Source organism: Scyliorhinus canicula, chromosome 13 (assembly GCF_902713615.1).
Source record: "Scyliorhinus canicula chromosome 13, sScyCan1.1, whole genome shotgun sequence".
Classification (NCBI taxonomy): Eukaryota; Metazoa; Chordata; class Chondrichthyes; order Carcharhiniformes; family Scyliorhinidae; genus Scyliorhinus; species Scyliorhinus canicula.
In genome coordinates this window covers 126,988,463-127,012,138 of record NC_052158.1, presented here as the reverse complement: position 1 = coordinate 127,012,138, position 23,676 = coordinate 126,988,463, and the positions used below count along the sequence as shown (strand labels likewise).

At 47.3% G+C, this 23,676-nt stretch overlaps 2 protein-coding genes across 2 annotated transcripts in view; both read right to left on the bottom strand.

Moving 5' to 3' along the window:
* LOC119975485 (serine-rich adhesin for platelets-like) overlaps positions 1-20,834 on the bottom strand; it is a 117,524-nt gene extending 96,690 nt beyond the window's left edge. The window contains exons 1-6 of the mRNA XM_038815217.1: positions 20,736-20,834; positions 11,874-11,963; positions 10,043-10,138; positions 9,365-9,460; positions 7,449-7,544; positions 6,073-6,168 (exon numbers count right to left, since the gene is read on the bottom strand). Coding sequence (XP_038671145.1) covers positions 6,073-6,168; positions 7,449-7,544; positions 9,365-9,460; positions 10,043-10,138; positions 11,874-11,928 — 439 coding nt within the window. The 5' untranslated portion in view covers positions 11,929-11,963; positions 20,736-20,834. The remainder of the gene's footprint in view (positions 1-6,072; positions 6,169-7,448; positions 7,545-9,364; positions 9,461-10,042; positions 10,139-11,873; positions 11,964-20,735) is intronic.
* Positions 20,835-21,372: 538 nt separating this feature from the next.
* The window catches only part of LOC119975646 (serine-rich adhesin for platelets-like), a 134,088-nt gene continuing 131,784 nt past the window's right edge, over positions 21,373-23,676 (bottom strand). The window contains exons 35-36 of the mRNA XM_038815428.1: positions 23,079-23,168; positions 21,373-21,509 (exon numbers count right to left, since the gene is read on the bottom strand). Of these exons, the coding sequence (XP_038671356.1) occupies positions 21,373-21,509; positions 23,079-23,168 (227 nt within the window). The remainder of the gene's footprint in view (positions 21,510-23,078; positions 23,169-23,676) is intronic.

Here is a 23,676-nt window from a genome sequence, read left to right as displayed (position 1 = left end):
TCCAATTTAAGGGGTACATGTTGTATTCTGAAGTTTAATGTAACAAGATTTTTCAACTACAGGCATAACAACCTTGTCTGCTCAATTTTATTTTATTTAGAGTTTACAAAGTGAGTGCTGAGCTTGTGGCATTTGAGTGCTACAGTGAGAGTTTGGTGACGGAGGGAGTATAAGGGTTATTTAAAGTCTAGTATTTCTTTTATTTAGTTAATTAACTTAAAAGTTGCAGTTTGGTCTATAAGAAGGTGAATTTTGAATCAGCTTTAAACAAGGTTCTACTTGGACTTACTTGCAGCTGGAGCTTGTTAATTAGTTAATTGCATTAGGCCAGTTTTTAGAAGCTAGAGTCACAGTATAAATAGGGGCTAGATACAGTGCAGACTTTGTTTGCACTGGAGTGCTGAGCTTGTGGCATTTGAGTGCTACAGTGAGAGTTTGGTGACGGAGGGAGTTAGGTGAGGAGGGAGTAAGGTACTCCTTTCATTTAATTTCCTATATTTATCAAAGAGCGTGAAGGGAACCAGGAGTTTAGAGTACAGCTGACTGGGAGCAGAGTCGGAGGGCGGAGGTCCAGTTGGTCCACAGGGCAGCTAATTCTGTAAAGTAAGAGGGGATGGAGGCTAGGGCAGTTGCATGCTCCTCCTGTAGGATGTGGGTGGTGAGGGATACCACTGGTGTCCCCGCTGACTATACCTGCGGGAAGTGCACCCAACTCCAGCTCCTCAGAGACCGTGTTAAGGTACTGGAGCTGGAGCTGGATGAACTTCGGATCATCCGGGAGGCAGAGGGGGTCATAGAGAAGAGTTACAGGGAGGTAGCCACACCAAAGGTACTGGACAAGAGTAGCTGGGTTACAGTCAGGGGAAAGAAAACTAACAGGCAGACAGTGCAGGGATCCCTCGTGGCCATTCCCCTTCAAAACAAGTATACCGTTTTGGATGCTGTTGGGGGGGATGACCTACCGGGGGAAGGCCCCAGCGGCCAGGTCTCTGGCACTGAGTCTGGCTCTGGGGCTCAGAAGGGAAGGGGGGAGCATAGAAAAGCAATAGTAATAGGAGATTCAATGGTTAGGGGAATAGATAGGAGATTCTGTGGTCGCGAGCGAGACTCCCGAAAGGTATGTTGCCTCCCGGGTGCCAGGGCCAGGGATGTCTCTGATCGTGTCTTCAGGATCCTGAAGGGGGAGGGTGAGCAGCCAGAAGTCGTGGTGCACATTGGTACCAACGATGTAGGTAGGAAAAAGGGTGTGGAGGTAATAAACAAGTTTAGGGAGTTAGGCTGGAAGTTAAGGGCCAGGACAGACAGAGTTGTCATCTCTGGTTTGTTGCCGGTGCCACGTGATAGCGAGGCTAGGAATAGGGAGAGAGTGCAGTTGAACACGTGGCTGCAGGAATGGTGTAGGAGGGAGGGCTTCAGGTATTTGGATAATTGGAGCGCATTCTGGGGAAGGTGGGACCTGTACAAGCAGGACGGGTTGCATCTGAACCAGAGGGGCACCAATATCCTGGGGGGGAGGTTTTCTAGTACTCTTCGGGAGGGTTTAAACTAATTTGGCAGGGGAATGGGAACCGGATCTGTAGTCCAGCAACTAAGGTAGACGATAGTCAGGACGCCAAAGCACGTAGTGATGCAGTGGGGAAGGTAACAATGACAAAGGAGAGTACTTGCAGGCAAGGAGATGGGTTGAAGTGTGTATACTTTAATGCAAGAAGCATCAGGAATAAGGTGGGTGAACTTAATGCATGGATCGGTACTTGGGACTACGATGTGGTGGCCATCACGGAAACTTGGATAGAAGAGGGGCAGAAATGGTTGTTGGAGGTCCCTGGTTATAGATGTTTCAACAAGATTAGGGAGGATGGTAAAAGAGGTGGGGGGGTGGCATTGTTAATTAGAGATAGTATAACAGCTGCAGAAAGGCAGTTCGAGGGGGATCTGCCTACTGAGGTAATATGGGTTGAAGTTAGAAATAGGAAAGGAGCAGTCACCTTGTTGGGAGTGTTCTATAGGCCCCCCAATAGCAGCAGAGATGTGGAGGAACAGATTGGGAAACAGATTCTGGAAAGGTGCAGAAGTCACAGGGTAGTAGTCATGGGCGACTTCAACTTCCCAAACATTGAGTGGAAACTCTTTAGATCAAATAGTTTGGATGGGGTGGTGTTTGTGCAGTGTGTCCAGGAAGCTTTTCTAACACAGTATGTAGATTGTCCGACCAGAGGGGAGGCCATATTGGATTTAGTACTTGGTAATGAACCAGGGCAGGTGATAGATTTGTTAGTGGGGGAGCATTTTGGAGGTAGTGACCACAATTCTGTGACTTTCACTTTAGTAATGGAGAGGGATAGGTGCGAGCAACAGGGCAAGGTTTATAATTGGGGGAAGGGTAAATACAATGCTGTCAGACAAGAATTGAAGTGCAGAAGTTGGGAACATAGGCTGTCAGGGAAGGACACAAGTGAAATGTGGAACTTGTTCAAGGATCAGGTACTGCGTGTCTTTGATATGTATGTCCCTGTCAGGCAGGGAAGAGATGGTCGAGTGAGGGAACCATGGTTGACAAGAGAGGTTGAATGTCTTGTTAAGAGGAAGAAGGAGACTTATGTAAGGCTGAAGAAACAAGGTTCAGACAGGGCACTGGAGGGATACAAGATAGCCAGGAGGGAACTGAAGAAAGGGATTAGGAGAGCTAAGAGAGGGCATGAAAAATCTTTGGCGGGTAGGATCAAGGAAAACCCCAAGGCCTTTTACACATACGTGAGAAATATGAGAATGACTAGAGTGAGAGTAGGTCCGATTAAGGACAGTAGCGGGAGATTGTGTATTGAGTCTGAAGAGATAGGAGAGGTCTTGAACAAGTATTTTTCTTCAGTATTTACAAATGAGAGGGGCCATATTGTTGGAGAGGACAGCGTGAAGCAGACTGATAAGCTTGAGGAGATACTTGTCAGGAAGGAAGATGTGTTGCGCGTTTTGAAAAACTTGAGGATAGACAAGTCCCCCGGGCCTGACGGGATATATCCAAGGATTCTATGGGAAGCAAGAAATGAAATTGCAGAGCCGTTGGCAATGATCTTTTCGTCCTCGCTGTCAACAGGGGTGGTACCAGAGGATTGGAGAGTGGCGAATGTCGTGCCCCTGTTCAAAAAAGGGAATAGGGATAACCCTGGGAATTACAGGCCAGTTAGTCTTACTTCGGTGGTAGGCAAAGTAATGGAAAGGGTACTGAGGGATAGGATTTCTGAGCATCTGGAAAGGCATTGCTTGATTAGGGATAGTCAGCACGGATTTGTGAGGGGTAGGTCTTGCCTTACAAGTCTTATTGAATTCTTTGAGGAGGTGACCAAGCATGTGGATGAAGGTAAAGCAGTGGATGTAGTGTACATGGATTTTAGTAAGGCATTTGATAAGGTTCCCCATGGTAGGCTTATGCAGAAAGTAAGGAGGCATGGGATAGTGGGAAATTTGGCCAGTTGGATAACAAACTGGCTAACCGATAGAAGACAGAGAGTTGTGGTGGATGGCAAATATTCAGCCTGGAGCCCAGTTATCAGTGGCGTACCGCAGGGATCAGTTCTGGGTCCTCTGCTGTTTGTGATTTTCATTAACGACTTGGATGAGGGAGTTGAAGGGTGGGTCAGTAAATTTGCAGATGATACGAAGATTGGTGGAGTTGTGGACAGTGAGGAGGGCTGTTGTCGGCTTCAAAGAGACATAGATAGAATGCAGAGCTGGGCTGAGAAGTGGCAGATGGAGTTTAACCCTGACAAGTGTGAGGTTGTCCATTTTGGAAGGACAAATCTGAATGCGGAATACAGGGTTAATGGTAGGGTTCTTGGCAATGTGGAGGAGCAGAGAGATCTTGGGGTCTATGTTCATTGTTCTTTGAAAGTTGCCACTCAAGTGGATAGAGCTGTGAAGAAGGCCTATGGTGTGCTAGCGTTCATTAGCAGAGGGATTGAATTTAAGAGCCGTGAGGTGATGATGCAGCTGTACAAAACCTTGGTTAGGCCACATTTGGAGTACTGTGTGCAGTTCTGGTCACCTCATTTTAGGAAGGATGTGGAAGCTTTGGAAAAGGTGCAGAGGAGATTTACCAGGATGTTGCCTGGAATGGAGAGTAGGTCATACGAGGAAAGATTGAGGGTGCTGGGCCTTTTCTCATTGGAACGGAGAAGGATGAGGGGCGACTTGATAGAGGTTTATAAGATGATCAGGGGAATAGATAGAGTAGATAGTCAGAGACTTTTTCCCCGGGTGGAACACACCATTACAAGGGGACATAAATTTAAGATAAATGGTGGAAGATATAGAGGGGATGTCAGAGGTAGGTTCTTTACCCAGAGAGTAGTGGGGGCATGGAATGCACTGCCTGTGGTAGTAGTTGAGACGGAAAATTTATGGACCTTCAAACGGCTATTGGATAGGTACTTGGATTAGGGTAGAATAAGGGAGTGTAGGTTAACTTCTTAAGGGCAGCACGGTAGCATTGTGGATAGCACAATTGCTTCACAGCTCCAGGGTCCCAAGTTCGATTTCGACTTGGGTCACTGTCTGTGTGGAGTCTGCACATCCTCCCCGTGACTGCGTGGGTTTCCTCCGGGTACTCCGGTTTCCTCCCACAGTCCAAAGATGTGCAGGTTGGGTGGATTGGCCATGACAAATTGTCCAAAATTCTATGATTAACCTAGGACAAAAGTTCGGCGCAACATCGTGGGCCGAAGGGCCTGTTCTGTGCTGTATTTCTCTATCTATCTATCTACCAATGGATATCATTGTTTGCTTTTCTTTTCTGCAAAAGGTATCACCAACATTTGTACTTTTTCCTGTCAATAATAATAATAACCTTTAGTGTCACAAGTCGGATTACATTAACAAAGCTATGAATTTACGGTGAAAAGTTACTGTGAAAAGTTGGATAGCTCCAGAAGTTGTCATATATTCTAATCACAGAAATGTTAAATAACAGCGAAAAATAGTTAATTATGATAAATTGTGGATGCGATTCAGCGCTCACTTTGATCTCAACACGGATTCCCAGGGGTGCTGGGTGAAGCCCGGGAAAGCCCCAAATCTGGCTGGGCAAGACCCAGAAATGCATATTTAAATGCACCACTGAAATGAGATATTCAAAATACCGGTACAACGGTTCTTCCAGCGTCGAGGAGCAAATGGCAATGAATGCGGGACATCGCCAGCGCGCCATTTAGGATGGGGCAACACAAACATGGGCCATGTGTAATGGCACCTTGGGTACATCTCACAGACCAGTAGAAAGCCCGAGTGGTCAGGTACGCAGTGTGGTATCCTCAGTAACGGGCACCTTGGCATTACCAGTCTGTCATCCTTACAGAGCCACCTGGGCAGGTGGCACAGCAATTATGGAGCTGCCAGGGCACCTGGGTGTTACTGCCAGAGTGCCAGCAACACATCCTAGGTCCCATGTGGACAGTGCCATGGATCTGGGGTGCCAGTTTGTAACTGTCAGGGGTCGGGCCTGGCGGGCCGGTGAGGGGAAGTTCCCAGCAGCCGAGAGAACGTCATCTCGTTTGCAGCGGAAGTGAATGTCATTAAAGTATGATCCCATTGAAGGAGCGTCAATGATAACTCATACATGAATCAAGCATTTATTCCTTATGGCACGAGTCATATCCATTATTAGGAAAGATAGGAATGTCACTGCGTGAGCATGTTTATTGAGTTTGTTTTGACAACAAATCTTGAATGAAGTAAAGATTGTGGGTGGTGTGACAAGAAGCAGAAACACCCATTTGTTTTAATTGTTTCAGTTCATTTGTGAGAAATCAAAATGAGATTTGAAAATTTGAAATGTGTCCAAGAATTCAAGCATGTTGATGGTTCTGGAAATGTCCTGTCTTTTGATGGATGAACTGATATTGTAGCAATGGAAATGTAAGGCTATTCGCAGGCATGAAACTATGAGAATTTGGAAGGGTGTCCCAATTTCAGAAATGTTGATGATGATATTCCAGGTAAGATTGGTTCACTGCCTGTTCAACATATGAGTTATCAGTTAATGGTTCAACATTGTCAATTGGATAGGACTGGAAATACCTGTTGTTTCACTTATTGATGTTGACTCTGCAGTGTTTAAAGCTGTGGTTGCCGTTGTAGATGGTTCAGTTGATGTTGAAGTCGATGGTGATGTTGCTGTTGATGATAACACAGTTGTCAGTGAAGTAAAGCAATAGTCCAAATCAATGCAGCAAAAAGCATATAAATTGAGCAAGAGAAGGGGCCTCACGGTAGCATGGTGGTTAGGATCAATGCTTCACAGCTCCAGGGTCCCAGGTTCGATTCCCGGCTGGGTCACTGTCTGTGTGGAGTCTGCACGTCCTCCCCGTGTGTGCGTGGGTTTCCTCCGGGTGCTCCGGTTTCCTCCCACAGTCCAAAGATGTGCAGGTTAGGTGGATTGGCCATGCTAAAATTGCCCGTAGTGTAAGGTTAATGGGGGGATTGTTGGGTTACGGGTATACGGGTTACGTGGGTTTAAGTAGGGTGACCATTGCTCGGCACAACATCGAGGGCCGAAGGGCCTGTTCTGTGCTGTGCTGTACTGTTCTATTCTATTCTATTCTATTCTATTCTAAGGTCAACAAACATAAATAAAAATCATGGGAGATTTAAAAATTTGAAAGTGCTGTGATACTTATTCGTATCTCCAAGTTAAGGAGCACATATTGTATTCTTAAGTACTTTGTTACAAGATGGTTTGCTGTTAATATAGAGTTATAGAATATTGAATGAAGTGATTGTAGGCATTGTGACAAGAAGCATAAAGACCCCGCTGTGTTCAGTTGAGTTCATTGGAGAAAGAAAAATGAGATTTGAAAATTTGAAATGTGTCCAAGAATTCCAACATGTTGATGGTTCTGGAAATGTCCTGACTTTTGATGGATGATCTGATATAGAACATAGAACATAGAACAGTACAGCACAGAACAGGCCCTTAAGCCCTCAATGTTGTGCCGAGCCATGATCACCCTACTCAAACCCACGTATCCACCCTATACCCGTAACCCAACAGCCCCCCCTTAACCTTACTTTTATTAGGAAACTACGGGCAATTTATCATGGCCAATCCACCTAACCCGCACATCTTTGGACTTTGGACTGAGGAAACCGGAGCACCCGGAGGAAACCCACGCACACAGGGGAAGGACGTGCAGACTCCACACAGACAGTGACCCAGCCGGGAATCGAACCTGGGACCCTGGAGCTGTGAAGCATTTATGCTAACCACCATGCTACCCTGCTGCATTGGAAATGTTATGGCATTCGCCAGAATGAAATCATGAAAACATTGAATGGTGTTACAATTTCACTTCGGTTGATGATGTTATTCCAGGTAAGACTGGTTCACTGCTTGTTTTACATATCACTTATCAGTTAAACGTTGAACATTGACAATTGGATAGCACTGGAAATACCTGTTGTTTCACTTATTGCTGTTGAAGCTGAACTGTTGAAAGCTGTGGTTACCATTGTAGATGGTTCAGTTGATGTTGAAGTTGATGGTGATGTTGCTGTTGATGATAATAGAGTTGGCAGTGAAGTGATGCAATCGCCCAATTAATTGCAGCAAAAAGCACATAAATTCAGCAAGAAAAGGTCAACAATATGAATATAAATCATGTGAGATTTGAAAATTTGAGTGCTGTGATACTTATTTGCAGACTACCCTGGATCTCCAATTTAAGGGGTAAATGTTGTATTCTGAAGTACAATGTAACTAGATTTTTCAACTACACGCATAACAAACTTGTCTGCTCAATTTTATTTAGAGTTAACAAAGTACCAATGGATATCATTGTTTGCTTTTCGTTTCTGCAAAAGGTATCACCAACATTTGTACTTTTTCCTGTCAATAATAATAATTTTTTTTTATAAATTTAGATTACCCAATTATTTTTTCCAATGAAGGGGCTTTTTAGCATGGCCAATCCACCTACTCTGCACATTTTTGGGTTGTGGGGGCGAAACCCACGCAGACACGGGGAGAATGTGCAAACTCCACACGGACAGTGACCCAGAGCCGGGATCGAACCTGGGACCTCAGCGCCGTGAGGCGGTTGTGCTAACCACTAGGCCACCGTGCTGCCCTGTCAATAATAATAATAACCTTTAGTGTCACAAGTCGGATTACATTAACAAAGCTATGAATTTACGGTGAAAAGTTACTGTGAAAAGTTGGATAGCTCAAGACGTTGAAATATATTCTAATCATAGAAATGTTATATAACAGCGAAAAATAGTTAACTATGATAAATTGTGGATGCGATTCAGCGCTCACTTTGATCTCAACACAGATCCCCAGGCGTGCTGGGTGAAGCCATGGAAAGCCCGAAATCGGGCTGGGCAAGACCCAGAAATGCATATTTAAATGCACCACTGAAATGAGTTATTCAAAATACCGGTACAACGGTTCTTCCAGCGTCGAGGAGCAAATGGCAATGAATGCGGGACATCGCCAGTGCGCCATTTAGGATAGGGCAACACAAACATGGACCATGTGTAATGGCACCTTGGGTACATCTCACAGACCAGTAGAAAGCCCGAGTGGTCAGGTACGCAGTGTGGTATCCTCAGTAACGCGCACCTTGGCATTACCAGTCTGTCATCCTTGCAGTGCCACCAGCAATTATGGAGCTGCCAGGGCACCTAGGTGTTACTGCCAGTGTGCCAGCAACACTTCCTAGGTCCCATATGGACAGTGCCATGGATCTGGGGTGCCAGTTTGTAACTGTCAGGGGTCGGGCCTGGCGGGCCTGTGAGGGGAAGTTCCCAGCGGCCGAGAGAACGTCATCTAGTTTGCAGCGGAAGTGAATGTCATTAAAGTATGATCCCATTGAAGGAGCATCAGTGATAACTCATACATGAATCAAGCATTTATTCCTTATGGCACGAGTCATATCCATTATTAGGAAAGATAGGAATGTCACTCCGTGAGCATGTTTATTGATTTTGTTTTGACAACAAATCTTGAATGAAGTAGTGATTGTGGGTGGTGTGACAAGAAGCACAAACACCCATTTGATTTATTTGTTTTATTTGATTCAGTTCATTTGTGAGAAATCAAAATGAGATTTGAAAATTTGAAATGTGTCCAAGAATTCAAGCATGTTGATGGTTCTGGAAATGTCCTGACTTTTGATGGATGAACTGATATTGTAGCAATGGAAATGTAAGGCTATTCGCAGGCATGAAACCATGAGATTTTGGAAGGCTGTTCCAATTTCAGAAATGTTGATGATGATATTCCAGGTAAGATTGGTTCACTGCCTGTTCAACATATGAGTTATCAGTTAATGGTTAAACATTGTCAATTGGATAGCACTGGAAATACCTGTTGTTTCACCTATTGATGTTGACGCTGCAGTGTTTAAAGCTGTGGTTGCCGTTGCAGATGGTTCAGTTGATGTTGAAGTCGATGGTGATGTTGCTGTTGATGATAACACAGTTGTCAGTGAAGTAAAGCAATAGTCCAAATCAATGCAGCAAAAAGCATATAAATTGAGCAAGAGAAGGTCAACAAACATAAATAAAAATCATGGGAGATTTAAAAATTTGAAAGTGCTGTGATACTTATTCGGATCTCCAAGTTAAGGAGCACATATTGTATTCTTAAGTACTTTGTTACAAGATGGTTTGCTGTTAAAATAGAGTTATAGAATATTGAATGAAGTGATTGTCGGCATTGTGACAAGAAGCATAAAGACCCCTCTGTGTTCAGTTGAGTTCATTTGTGAGAAAGCAAAATGAGTTTTGAAAATTTGAAATGTGTCCAAGAATTCCAACATGTTGATGGTTCTGGAAATGTCCTGACTTTTGATGGATGATCTGATATTGTAGCATTGGAAATGTTATGGCATTCGCCAGAATGAAATCATGAAAACATTGAATGCTGTTACAATTTCACTTCGGTTGATGATGATATTCCAGATAAGACTGGTTCACTGCTTGTTTTACATATCACTTATCAGTTAAACGTTGAACATTGACAATTGGATAGCACTGGAAATACCTGTTGTTTCACTTATTGCTGTTGAAGCTGAAGTGTTGAAAGCTGTGGTTACCATTGTAGATGGTTCAGTTGATGTTGAAGTTGATGGTGATGTTGCTGTTGATGATAATAGAGTTGTCAGTGAAGTGACGCAATCGCCCAATTAATTGCAGCAAAAAGCACATAAATTCAGCAAGATAAGGTCAACAATATGAATAAAAATCATGTAAGATTTGAAAATTTGGGTGCTGTGATACTTATTTGCAGACTACCCTGGATCTCCAATTTAAGGGGTAAATGTTGTATTCTGAAGAACAATGTAACAAAATGTTTCAACTACAAACATAACAAACTTGTCTGCTCAATTTTATTTAGAGTTTACAAAGTACCAATGGATATCATTGTTTGCTTTTCGTTTCTGCAAAAGGTATCACCAACATTTGTACTTTTTCCTGTCAATAATAATAATAACCTTTAGTGTCACAAGTCGGATTACATTAACAAAGCTATGAATTTACGGTGAAAAGTTACTGTGAAAAATTGCATAGCTCAAGAAGTTGTCATATATTCTAATGATAGAAATGTTATATAACAGCGAAAAATAGTTAATTATGATAAATTGTGGATGCGATTCAGCGCTCACTTTGATCTCAACACGGATCCAGGCGTACTGGGTGAAGACCGGGAAAGCCCCAAATCGGGCTGGGCGAGACCCAGAAATGCATATTTAAATGCACCATTGATATGAGTTATTCAAAATAACGGTACAACGTTTCTTCCAGCGCCGAGGAGCAAATGGCAATGCATGCGGGACATCGCCAATGTGCCATTTAGGATGGGGCAACACAAACATGGACCATGTGTAATGGGACCTTGGGTACATCTCACAGAGCAGTAGAAAGTCTGAGTGGTCAGGCACACAGTGTGGTATCCTCAGTCACGGGCACCTTGGCATTACCAGGCTGTCATCCTTGCAGTGCCACCTGGGCAAGTGGCACAGCAATTATGGAGCTGCCAGGGCACCTGGCTGGTCATGCCAGACTGCCAGCAGCACTTCCAAGGTCCCATATGGACAGTGCCATGGATCTGGGGTGCCAGTTTGTAACTGTCAGGGGTCGGGCCTGGCGGGCCTGTTAGGGGAAGTTCCCAGCAGCCAAGAGATCGTCATCTAGTTTGCAGCGGAAGTGAATGTCATTATTGTATGATCCCATTGATGGAGCATCAGTGATAACTCATACATGAATCAAGCATTTATTCCTTATGGCACTAGTCATATCCATTATTAAGAAAGATAGGAATGTCACTCCGTGAGCATGTTTATTGATTTTGTTTTGACAACAAATCTTGAATGAAGTAGTGATTGTGGGTGGTGTGACAAGAAGCACAAACACCCATTTGTTTTATTTGTTTCAGTTCAATTGTGAGAAATCAAAATGAGATTTGAAAATTTGAAATGTGTCCAAGAATTCAAGCATGTTGATGGTTCTGGAAATGTCCTGACTTTTGATGGATGAACTGATATTGTAGCAATGGAAATGTAAGGCTATTCGCAGGCATGAAACCATGAGATTTTGTGAGAAAGCAAAATGAGATTTGAAAATTTGAAATGTGTCCAAAAATTCCAACATGTTGATGGTTCTGGAAATGTCCTGACTTTTGATGGATGATCAGATATTGTAGCATTGGAAATGTTATGGCATTCGCCGGAATGAAATCATGAAAACATTGAATGGTGTTACAATTTCACTTCGGTTGATGATGATATTCCAGGTAAGACTGGTTCACTGCTTGTTTTACATATCACTTATCAGTTAAACGTTGAACATTGACAATTGGATAGCACTGGAAATACCTGTTGTTTCACTTATTGCTGTTGAAGCTGAACTGTTGAAAGCTGTGGTTACCATTGTAGATGGTTCAGTTGAAGTTGATGGTGATGTTTCTGTTGATGATAATAGAGTTGGCAGTGAAGTGACGCAATCGCCCAATTAATTGCAGCAAAAAGCACATACATTCAGCAAGAAAAGGTCAACAATTTGAATAAAAATCATGTGAGATTTGAAAATTTGAGTGCTGTGATACTTATTTGCAGACTACCCTGGATCCCCAATTTAAGGGGTACATGTTGTATTCTGAAGTACAATGTAACTAGATTTTTCAACTACACGCATAACAAACTTGTCTGCTCAATTTTATTCAGAGTTAACAAAGTACCAATGGATATCATTGTTTGCTTTTCGTTTCTGCAAAAGGTATCACCAACATTTGTACTTTTTCCTGTCAATAATAATAATAACCTTTAGTATCACAAGTCGGATTACATTAACAAAGCTATGAATTTACGGTGAAAAGTTACTGTGAAAAGTTGGACAGCTCAAGAAGTTGTCATATATTCTAATCATAGAAATGTTAAATAACAGCGAAAAATAGTTAATTATGATAAATTGTGCATGCGATTCAGCGCTCACTTTGATCTCAACACAGATCCCCAGGCGTGCTGGGTGAAGCCCGGGAAAGCCCCAAATCGGGCTGGGCAAGACCCAGAAATGCATATTTAAATGCACCACTGAAATGAGTTATTCAAAATACCGGTACAACGGTTCTTCCAGCGTCGAGGAGCAAATGGCAATGAATGCGGGACATCGCCAGTGCGCCATTTAGGATAGGGCAACACAAACATGGAACATGTGTAATGGCACCTTGGGTACATCTCACAGACCAGTAGAAAGCCCGAGTGGTCAGGTACGCAGTGTGGTATCCTCAGTAACGCGCACCTTGGCATTACCAGTCTGTCATCCTTGCAGTGCCACCAGCAATTATGGAGCTGCCAGGGCACCTAGGTGTTACTGCCAGAGTGCCAGCAACACTTCCTAGGTCCCATGTGGACAGTGCCATGGATCTGGTGTGCCAGTTTGTAACTGTCAGGGGTCGGGCCTGGCGGGCCGGTGAGGGGAAGTTCCCAGCAGCCGAGAGAACGTCATCTCGTTTGCAGCGGAAGTGAATGTCATTAAAGTATGATCCCATTGAAGGAGAGTAAATGATAACTCATACATGAATCAAGCATTTATTCCTTATGGCACTAGTCATATCCATTTTTAGGAAAGATAGGAATGTCACTGCGTGAGCATGTTTATTGAGTTTGTTTTGACAACAAATCTTGAATGAAGTAGTGATTGTGGGTGGTGTGACAAGAAGCACAAACACCCATTTGTTTTATTTGTTTCAGTTCATTTGTGAGAAATCAAAATGAGATTTGAAAATTTGAAATGTGTCCAAGAATTCAAGCATGTTGAGACTTGACTTCCGGGCGGCGAGCGAGGAGGTCGCAGGGAGAGGGGCTCCCGCAAGCGGTAGACAACAAGAAGAACAACCTCCCCCCCCCCCCCCCGACAGGCCGGACGGCGGAGGAGGAGCGCCGGCAGAGGAGCCGGAGCGGGAGCCGAGGAGCCGGAGCCGAGGAGCCGGAGCGGAGGAGCCGAGGAGCCGGAGCGGAGGAGCGGAGGAGCCGGAGCGGAGGAGCGGAGGAGCCGGAGCGGAGGAGCCGAGGAGCCGGAGCGGAGGAGCCGAGGAGCCGGAGCGGAGGAGCCGAGGAGCCGGAGCGGGAGCGGAGGAGCCGGAGCGGAGGAGCCGGAGCGGCGACAGGGGGGGCCCAACAGCAGCAGGTCCATCCCCTCTCCCTCCCCCCCCCCCCCCCCCCACGCGGGCCAGGAGCGGTGCGGCGGCGGCGGCGGCCCCTCTTCTCTCCCCCCCCCCCCCACGCGACCCAGGAGCGGTGCGGCGGCGGCGGCCCCTCTTCTCTCCCCCCCCCCCCCCACGCGACCCAGGAGCGGTGCGGCGGCGGCGGCCCCTCTTCTCTCCCCCCCCCCACGCGGGCCAGGAGCGGTGCGGCGGCGGCGGCCCCTCTTCTCTCCCCCCCCCCACGCGGGCCAGGAGCGGTGCGGCGGCGGCGGCCCCTCTTCTCTCCCCCCCCCCGCCCCCCCACGCGGGCCAGGAGCGGTGCGGCGGCGGCGGCCCCTCTTCTCTTCCCCCCCCCCCCCCCCCCCAGCCAGCAGCGGGGACCCCCCCCCCCAGCCAGCAGCGGGGACCCCCCCCCCAGCCAGCAGCGGGGACACAAACCCCCCCCCCCCCCCCAGCCAGCAGCGGGGACACAACCCCCCCCCCCCCCCCCAGCCAGCAGCGGGGACACAACCCCCCCCCCCCCCCCCAGCCAGCAGCGGGGACACAACCCCCCCCCCCCCCCCCAACCAGCAGCGACCACCGGCCCACTCGCCCCTCCCCCCCCCCCCCCCAACTGCTGTGACCACCACGTGGCAAAGACAAAGGGACTCTCTCTCCTGGTTGAGTGGGGAAAAAAGAAAAAAGAGACTTGTATTTCTGTTCTTCCCAAAAGAAAACTGGTAAAGAGAAAAGGGGTAGGGGAAATAAATTTAAAAAAAAAAAAAAAAAAAATATATATATATATATATATATATATATATATATATATACATATATAGATATATAATAATAAATAAAATAAAAATAGGGTGCGGAAAAGGGGGAAAAAGAAGAACAAGGAGAGAAGAAAAGATGAAGGGGAAGGGGGAGAAAAAAGTGCCAGAAAGGAGCCAAGAGAAAGGGGGCACCGGAAGTAGACTGGGCAAAGGGAAAGCCAGCTCGGGCGAACGAGTCAACACGCGAAGCGGCGGGAGGGATGCTTCGCCGCATCCAGAAGAGCTGGACGGGCGGGCAACCTCTCCCCTGGGGTTAGAGGGGGGCGTGAATTGGAAGGAAGCCTTTGCCGAGGTGGTGAGGGAGCAGCTGCAGGCATTCAAGGCAGAGGTTAAAAGCAGACGCAGAGGCCGCAGCACAGGCAGCAGTGACCAGGGCCATGTCAGGGGTGCAGCAGGTTCTGACCAGATTGGAGAAGAAAGTGGATGCCCAAGGGAAGATACTGGAAGCCCAAGGGAAGATACTGGAAGCCCAGGGGGCAACCATTAAAGAGCTGGAGAAGGCAGCGACTGACGCGAGCGACCGGGTCATATCCCTGGAGAGGGGAATGGTGAAACTGAGTGCAACACAGGGGAGCCTGAAGGGCAGGGTAGACGACAAGGAGATCAGCTCGAGAAGGCAAAATATCAAGATAGTGGGCCTGCCAGAGGGGATAGAGGGTAGAAATCCCACAACATTTGTGGCTGCGATGCTGGGCTCCTTAGTGGGGCGGGAAACTTTTCCCACCCCACCGGAAATGGACAGAGCTCATCGGTCACTGCGCCCGAAGCCCAAGGAAGGGGAAAAACCGAGAGCAGTTATAGCCAGACTGCACCGGTACCGGGATAGGGAGACAATCCTGCGCTGGGCCAAGGAGAATAGAGCCTGCAATTGGGACGGGCACGCCATCCGAATCTACGAGGATTTTGGAGCGGACATAGCTAAGAGACGGGCGGAGTTCAACAGAGCGAAAGCAGCTCTCTATAAGAACAAAGTACGTTTTGGTATGCTGTACCCAGCAAAACTCTGGGTCACATACCAACACAAGGAATATTTCTTTACAGCCCCTGCCGAGGCGAATAGATTCGTCGAGGAGCACGGGCTGGAAAAACGCCATGGGAAGTAGGGACGAGGGGCCCATGGCAAGGAGACACGTCATGCCGACGGGGGGGGTGGGGAGGGGCGAGGCAAAGCCAGCCCCCTCCCCCCTGGCAGGAACACCCAGAACGGAAAACAACCCAATGCCCTAGGGCCCGCTCCAGGTGGGAGGCCAGGCCCCGGCACGAGGGAACGGGAGTACTGGAGAGGGGAGAGGGGAAGCGGGACAGCAACCTCCGAGAGGGGAGCCACCGTGCTAGCAGGAAAGCTAGCGAAGGGGGCGCGCAACAGAGCAGGGCCGCAGCGCACCCCCAACAGGGGGGAAGGCGCCAGGCAGGGGAGGGGGGGGATCACCCATCAAAGGTGGGAGAGCAAATGGGGACAGGAATGGGGAGAGAGGGGCAATGGAGGGGTACACAGGGGTATCCCCGAAAGGGATAGAGCGGGGGGGGGGGCACCCGGGGGGCGAGAGACCAGGGAGGGGAAACGCAGGGACGAAGGGACAAAAGAGGCCAGTAAGGAATAGGGCCACAAAGTGCCACAGACAAGGGCTCGAAACAGGGAACTGCTGCAAGCACCCACCCAGTACGGTCTGTGGGTGAAGGGGCCCCCCGGAGTGCAGGGGACTACCCGCGTGGCGGACACAAAGTGGACGGCCATGGCGGGTGTCCCCGGGACAAGGGGGAACCCCGGAGCGCAGGGACCCGACCGCATGGGGAGAGCAGTGATAGTGGACATCCTGGACGGCCCCCTAACATAGGGAAACCCCAGAGGGCAGGGGCGCGTCCACCGGACAAATATGGTTAACCCCACAGGAGCAAGGGGGCAGAAGCCCCCCACCAGAATAGTCACCTGGAACGTAAGGGGACTTAACGGCCCAGTGAAGAGATCTAGAGTCCTCACCCACCTTAGAAACATGAGGGCCGACATAGTCTTCCTCCAAGAGACGCACTTGAGGGAGCAGGACCAACTGCGGGTAAGAAAGGGCTGGGTGGGACAAACCTATCATTCCTGTTATGGGGCAAGGGCCAGGGGGGTGGCGATCCTGATTGACAAGAGGACAATGTTTAGGGCGACAAAGACGGTTACGGACCCAGGGGGACGGTATGTCATGGTCAGCGGGGCCCTGGATGGGGCGCCGGTAGTTCTAGTTAACGTGTACGCGCCCAACTGGGACGACACGAGCTTCATCCAAAAGACCATGGCAGAAATCCCGGACATAGCGACGCACCGACTAATCATGGGGGGGGACTTCAACTGTGTACAGGACCCAACGACGGACAGATCAAACCCCCAGAACGGGGAAAACCTCAAACATGGCAAGGGAACTCAGCCACTATATGGAGCAGATGGGAGCAGTAGACCCCTGGAGATTCGCCCACCCGGGGGAGAAAGAATTCTCTTTCTTCTCCCCAGTACACAACGTGTACACCAGAATTGACTTCTTTGTGGTGGGGAAAACGGTGCTTCCAGAGATAGACAAGGTGGAATACTCCGCAATTGTGATATCAGACCACGCTCCACACTACATGGATGTGCGGCTAGAGACGGGAAGGGCCCAGCGCCCAAATGGAGGTTGGACGGTGCCTTACTAGCTGACAAGGCCTTCAGCGAAAGGATAGCGCAGGCCATAGCGGAGTACACTGAGATCAACCAAAACGGGGAGGTCTCACCCTCCACGTTCTGGGAAGCGCTTAAGGCCGTACTAAGAGGGGAAATCATAGCCTACAAAGCGCAAAGAGATAGGGAGGAAAGGGTGGCTAGGCAGAAGCTGGTCGACTCCATACTGGAGGTAGACCATAAATACTCCGAGGCCCCGACTGTAGAACTCCTGGCGGAGAGAAAAGAATTACAAAGGAACTTTGACCTGCTCTCCACCAGGAAAGCAGTACACCAACTCCGCCAGGCACGCGGGGCCCTATACGAACACGGAGACAAAGCCAGCCGCCTGTTGGCCCACCAGCTGAGAAAGCAGGCAGCCAGCAGAGAAATTGCGCAAATCAGAGATACCAGAGGCACGTTGGAAACAGAACCAGAGAAGATTAACAAAACCTTCAAGGCCTTCTACCAAGAGCTGTACACCTCAGAGCCCCCAACGGGGAAGGCTGGGATGAACCGGTTTCTTGACGGACTGAACATACCAGTTGTGGGAGAGGGCAGAAAACGGGATCTGGAAGCACCACTAGCACTGGGAGAGATCATGGAGAGCATTAGCTCCATGCAGGCGGGGAAGGCGCCGGGACCGGACGGATTCCCGGCGGACTTCTACAAAAAATTTGCGACAGCGCTGGCCCCGCACATGCGGGAGATGTTCACAGACTCGCTAGCTAGGGGCACGTTGCCACCCACGTTAGCACAGGCCTCAATCTCGCTGATACCTAAGAAAGACAAAGACCCAACGGAATGTGGGTCATACAGACCCATATCTCTGCTGAATGCAGACGCCAAAATACTGGCCAAAATCCTAGCCAAAAGGCTAGAAGACTGTGTACCTGAGGTGGTCACAGAGGACCAGACGGGCTTTGTCAAAGGTAGACAGCTGACCGCGAACATCAGGCGCCTGCTGAACGTGATAATGACCCCCTCCGGGGAGAGAACACAAGAGGTGATCGTCTCCCTGGACGCAGAAAAGGCCTTCGACAGAGTCGAATGGATATACCTCATAGAGGTACTGGAGCGGTTCGGGCTTGGAACAGGGTTCACAGCTTGGGTAAAGCTCCTGTACAACGCTCCTATGGCGAGTGTACAGACCAACAATACCAACTCCCAATACTTCCAGCTGCACAGGGGCACCAGACAAGGATGCCCACTGTCCCCGCTGCTGTTCGCACTAGCAATCGAACCACTAGCAATCGCGCTCAGGGCAGCAAAAAATTGGAGGGGGATCCGAAGGGGAGGTAGAGAGCACAGAGTCTCACTCTATGCGGATGATCTGCTCCTCTATATCTCGGACCCACAAAGCAGCATGGACGGAATCATCGCGCTCCTGAAAGAGTTTGGAGCCTTCTCGGGCTACAAACTCAACATGAGCAAAGTGAGATCTTCCCATTACACCCGCAAGGGGGGGGGGGGGGGGGGGGGGCAGCACTAAAGGGGCTGCCGTTCAAACAAGCCCGACATAAATTCCGCTACCTGGGGATCCAAATAGCCCATGACTGGAAAGGGATCCACAAATGGAACCTCACCAGCCTGACGGAGGAAGTTAAAAGGACCTGCAAAGATGGAACACACTCCCGCTCTCCCTCGCGGGGAGAGTTCAGACGATCAAAATGAACGTACTGCCCAGGTTCCTCTTCCTGTTTAGATCCATTCGATCTACATCCCCAAGGCCTTTTTCAAAGCGCTGGACAAACTCATCATGGCGTTCGTATGGGGGGGTAAAAATGCTAGGATCCCAAAGAAGGTCTTACAAAAAACAAAAACCAGGGGAGGGTTAGCCCTCCCGAATCTACAATTCTACCACTGGGCAGCAACAGCCGAGCGAGTAAGGGGTTGGATCCAGGAGCCAGAAGCTGAGTGGGTGCGTGCGGAGGAGGCCTCCTGCATGGGAACCTCCTCCGGGCCCTCGCCACGGCAGCACTCCCATCCCCCACCCAAAAAACACTCCACCAGCCCAGTGGTGACAGCCACCCTCCAATCCTGGAACCAACTGCGGCAGCAACTTGGCCTGACCAAAATGTCGAACAGGGCTCCCATCTGCAACAACCATAGGTTCAAAACCAGCACTGACCGACGCCACCTTCAAAAGGTGGAGGCAGGACGGGGGGACACTGACAGTCAGGGACCTATACACGGACGACAGGATCGCAACACTGGACGAACTGACAGAGAAATTTCAGCTAGCTGGGGGGAACGAGCTACGGTACCTGCAGCTCAAAAACTTCCTACGAAAGGAGACAAGGACGTACCCACAACCGCCACGACAGACACTACTGGAAGACCTACTGGACGCAAGTATCCTAGAGAAAGGGAACTGTAGTGACATGTATGACCGACTGGTAGATAGGGACGACACCGTACTGGACGCAACAAGGAGGAAATGGGAGGACGACCTGGGGATGGAGATCGGGTGGGGACTCTGGAGCGAAGCACTGCATAGGGTCAACTCCACCTCCACGTGCGCAAGGCTCAGCCTGACGCAACTAAAAGTGGTACATAGAGCCCACTTAACAAGAACCCGTATGAGTAGGTTCTTCTCGGAGGTGGAAGACAGATGTGAACGGTGCCAAAGAGGCCCGGCCAACCACGCCCACATGTTCTGGTCCTGCCCCAGACTCGTGGAGTACTGGACAGCCTTCTTCGAGGTAATGTCCAAAGTGGTGGGAGTGAGGGTGGAGCCATGCCCGATAATGGCGGTCTTCGGGGTTTCAGAACAGCCAGATCTATTCCTGGGGAGGAGGGCGGATGCCCTTGCCTTTGCCTCCCTGATCGCCCGCCGTAGAATCCTGTTTGGCTGGCGGTCAGCAGCACCGCCCAGAGCTGCGGACTGGCTGTCCGACCTCTCGGAATCTCTCCAAATGGAGAAAATCAAATTTGCCATCCGAGGGTCGGACGACGGCTTCCACAGAACGTGGGAGCCATTCATGCAACTGTTCCGGGACCTATTTGTGGCCAATGTACAAGAGGAAGAATAGTCGGGGGAAGGTAGCGGGAGGGGGGGGGGGGGCTACAGGTTCGTTACGGGGTTCGATGGCTAGCTAAGGCCCAAAACCAAGCTAAATAAACATGTTGAGGGGGGGGGGGGGGGGCGCAGTTACTACTACGAAGATGCTTACCTGTAAATATGTATGTTAATTTTTGCGTGTTTGTTTTTGTTTGTTTTTTTTTTTCTCTCTCCTAACAATTTGTAATTTGTTCAATATAAAATACGAAAACTGAATAAAAACATTTATAAAAAAAAAAAAAAAAAGAATTCAAGCATGTTGATGGTTCAGGAAATGTCCTGACTTTTGATGGATGAACTGATATTGTAGCAATGGAAATGTAAGGCTATTCGCAGGCATGAAACCATGAGAATTTGGAAGGCTGTTCCAATTTCAGAAATGTTGATGATGATATTCCAGGAAAAGATTGGTTCAACTGCCTGTTCAACATATGAGTTATCAGTAATGGTTAAACATTGTCAATTGGATAGCACTGGAAATACCTGTTGTTTCACTTATTGATGTTGACGCTGAAGTGTTTAAAGCTGTGCTTGCCGTTGTAGACGGTTCAGTTGATGTTGAAGTTGATGGTGATGTTGCTGTTGATGATAACACAGTTGTCAGTGAAGTAAAGCAATGGTCCAAATCAACGCAGCAAAAAACATATTAATTGAGCAAGAGAAGGTGAACAAACATAAATAAAAATGATGGGAGATTTTAAAATTTGAAAGTGCTGTGATACTTATTCGGATCTCCAAGTTGAGGAGCACATATTGTATTCTTACGTACTTTGTTACAAGATGGTTTGTTGTTAATATAGAGTTATAGAATATTGAATGAAGTGATTGTAGGCATTGTGACAAGAAGCATAAAGACCCCTCTGTGTTCAGTTCAGTTCATTTGTGAGAAAGCAAAATGAGATTTGAAAATTTGAAATGTGTCCAAAAATTCCAACATGTTGATGGTTCTGGAAATGTCCTGACTTTTGATGGATGATCAGATATTGTAGCATTGGAAATGTTATGGCATTCGCCGGAATGAAATCATGAAAACATTGAATGGTGTTACAATTTCACTTCGGTTGATGATGAATTCCAGGTAAGACTGGTTCACTGCTTGTTTTACATATCACTTATCAGTTTAAACGTTGAACATTGACAATTGGATAGCACTGGAAAACCTGTTGTTTTCACTTATTGCTGTTGAAGCTGAACTGTTGAAAGCTGTGGTTACCATTGTAGATGGTTCAGTTGAAGTTGATGGTGATGTTGCTGTTGATGATAATAGAGTTGGCAGTGAAGTGACGCAATCGCCCAATTAATTGCAGCAAAAAGCACATACATTCAGCAAGAAAGGTCAACAATTTGAATAAAAATCATGTGAGATTTGAAAATTTGAGTGCTGTGATACTTATTTGCAGACTACCCTGGATCTCCAATTTAAGGGGTACATGTTGTATTCTGAAGTACAATGTAACTAGATTTTTCAACTACACGCATAACAACTTGTCTGCTCAATTTTATTCAGAGTTAACAAAGTACCAATGGATATCATTGTTTGCTTTTCGTTTCTGCAAAAGGTATCACCAACATTTGTACTTTTTCCTGTCAATAATAATAATAACCTTTAGTATCACAAGTCGGATTACATTAACAAAGCTATGAATTTACGGTGAAAAGTTACTGTGAAAAGTTGGATAGCTCAAGAAGTTGTCATATATTCTAATCATAGAAATGTTAAATAACAGCGAAAAATAGTTAATTATGATAAATTGTGCATGCGATTCAGCGCTCACTTTGATCTCAACACAGATCCCCAGGCGTGCTGGGTGAAGCCCGGGAAAGCCCCAAATCGGGCTGGGCAAGACCCAGAAATGCATATTTAAATGCACCACTGAAATGAGTTATTCAAAATACCGGTACAACGGTTCTTCCAGCGCCGAGGAGCAAATGGCAATGAATGCGGGACATCGCCAGTGCGCCATTTAGGATAGGGCAACACAAACATGGAACATGTGTAATGGTACCTTGGGTACATCTCACAGACCAGTAGAAAGCCCGAGTGGTCAGGTACGCAGTGTGGTATCCTTAGTAACGCGCACCTTGGCATTACCAGTCTGTCATCCTTGTCATTGCCACCAGCAATTATGGAGCTGCCAGGGCACCTAGGTGTTACTGCCAGAGTGCCAGCAACTTCCTAGGTCCCATGTGGACAGTGCCATGGATCTGGGGTGCCAGTTTGTAACTGTCAGGGGTCGGGCCTGGCGGGCCGGCTGAGGGGAAGTTCCCAGCAGCGAGAGAACGTCCTCTCGTTGCAGCGGAAGTGAATGTCATTAAAGTATGATCCCATTGAAGGAGAGTAACTGATAACTCATACATGAATCAAGCATTTATTCCTTATGGCACTAGTCATATCCATTTTAGAAAGATAGGAATGTCACTGCGTGAGCATAGTTTGAGTTGTTTTTGACCAACAAATCTTGAATGAAGTAGTTGATTGTGGGTGGTTGTGACAAGAAGCACAAACACCCATTTGTTTTATTTGTTTCAGTTTCATTTGTGAGAAATCAAAATGAGATTTGAAAATTTGAAATGTGTCCAAGAATTCAAGCATGTTGATGGTTCAGGAAAATGTCCTGACTTTTTGATGGATGAACTGATATTGTAGCAATGGCAATGTAAGGCTATTCGCAGGCATGAAACCATGAGAATTTTGGAAGGGCTGTTCCAATTTCAGAAATGTTGATGATGATATTCCAGGAAAGATTGGTTCACTGCCTGTCAACATATGAGTTATCAGTAATGGTTTTAAACATTGTCAATTGGATAGCACTGGAAATACCTGTGTTTCACTTATTGATGTTGACGCTGAAGTGTTTAAAGCTGTGCTTGCCGTTGTAGATGGTTCAGTTGATGTTGAAGTTGATGGTGATGTTGCTGTTGATGATAACACAGTTGTCAGTGAAGTAAAGCCATGGTCCAAATCAACGCAGCAAAAAGCATATTACTTGAGCAAGAGAGGTGAACAACCATAAATAAAAATGATGGGAGATTTTAAAATTTGAAAGTGCTGTGATACTTATTCGGATCTCCAAGTTGAGGAGCACATATTGTATTCTTACGTACTTTGTTACAAGATGGTTTGTTGTTAATATAGAGTTATAGAATATTGAATGAAGTGATTGTAGGCATTGTGACAAGAAGCATAAACACCCTCTGTGTTCAGTTCAGTTCATTTGTGAGAAAGCAAAATGAGATTTGAAATTGAAATGTGTCAAGAATTCCAACATGTTGATGGTTCTGGAAATGTCCCTGACTTTTGATGGATGATCAGATATTGTAAGCATTGGAAATGTTATGGCATTCGCCGAATGAAATCATGAAAACATTGAATGTGTTACAATTTCACTCGGTTGATGATATTCCAGTAATACTGGTTCACTGC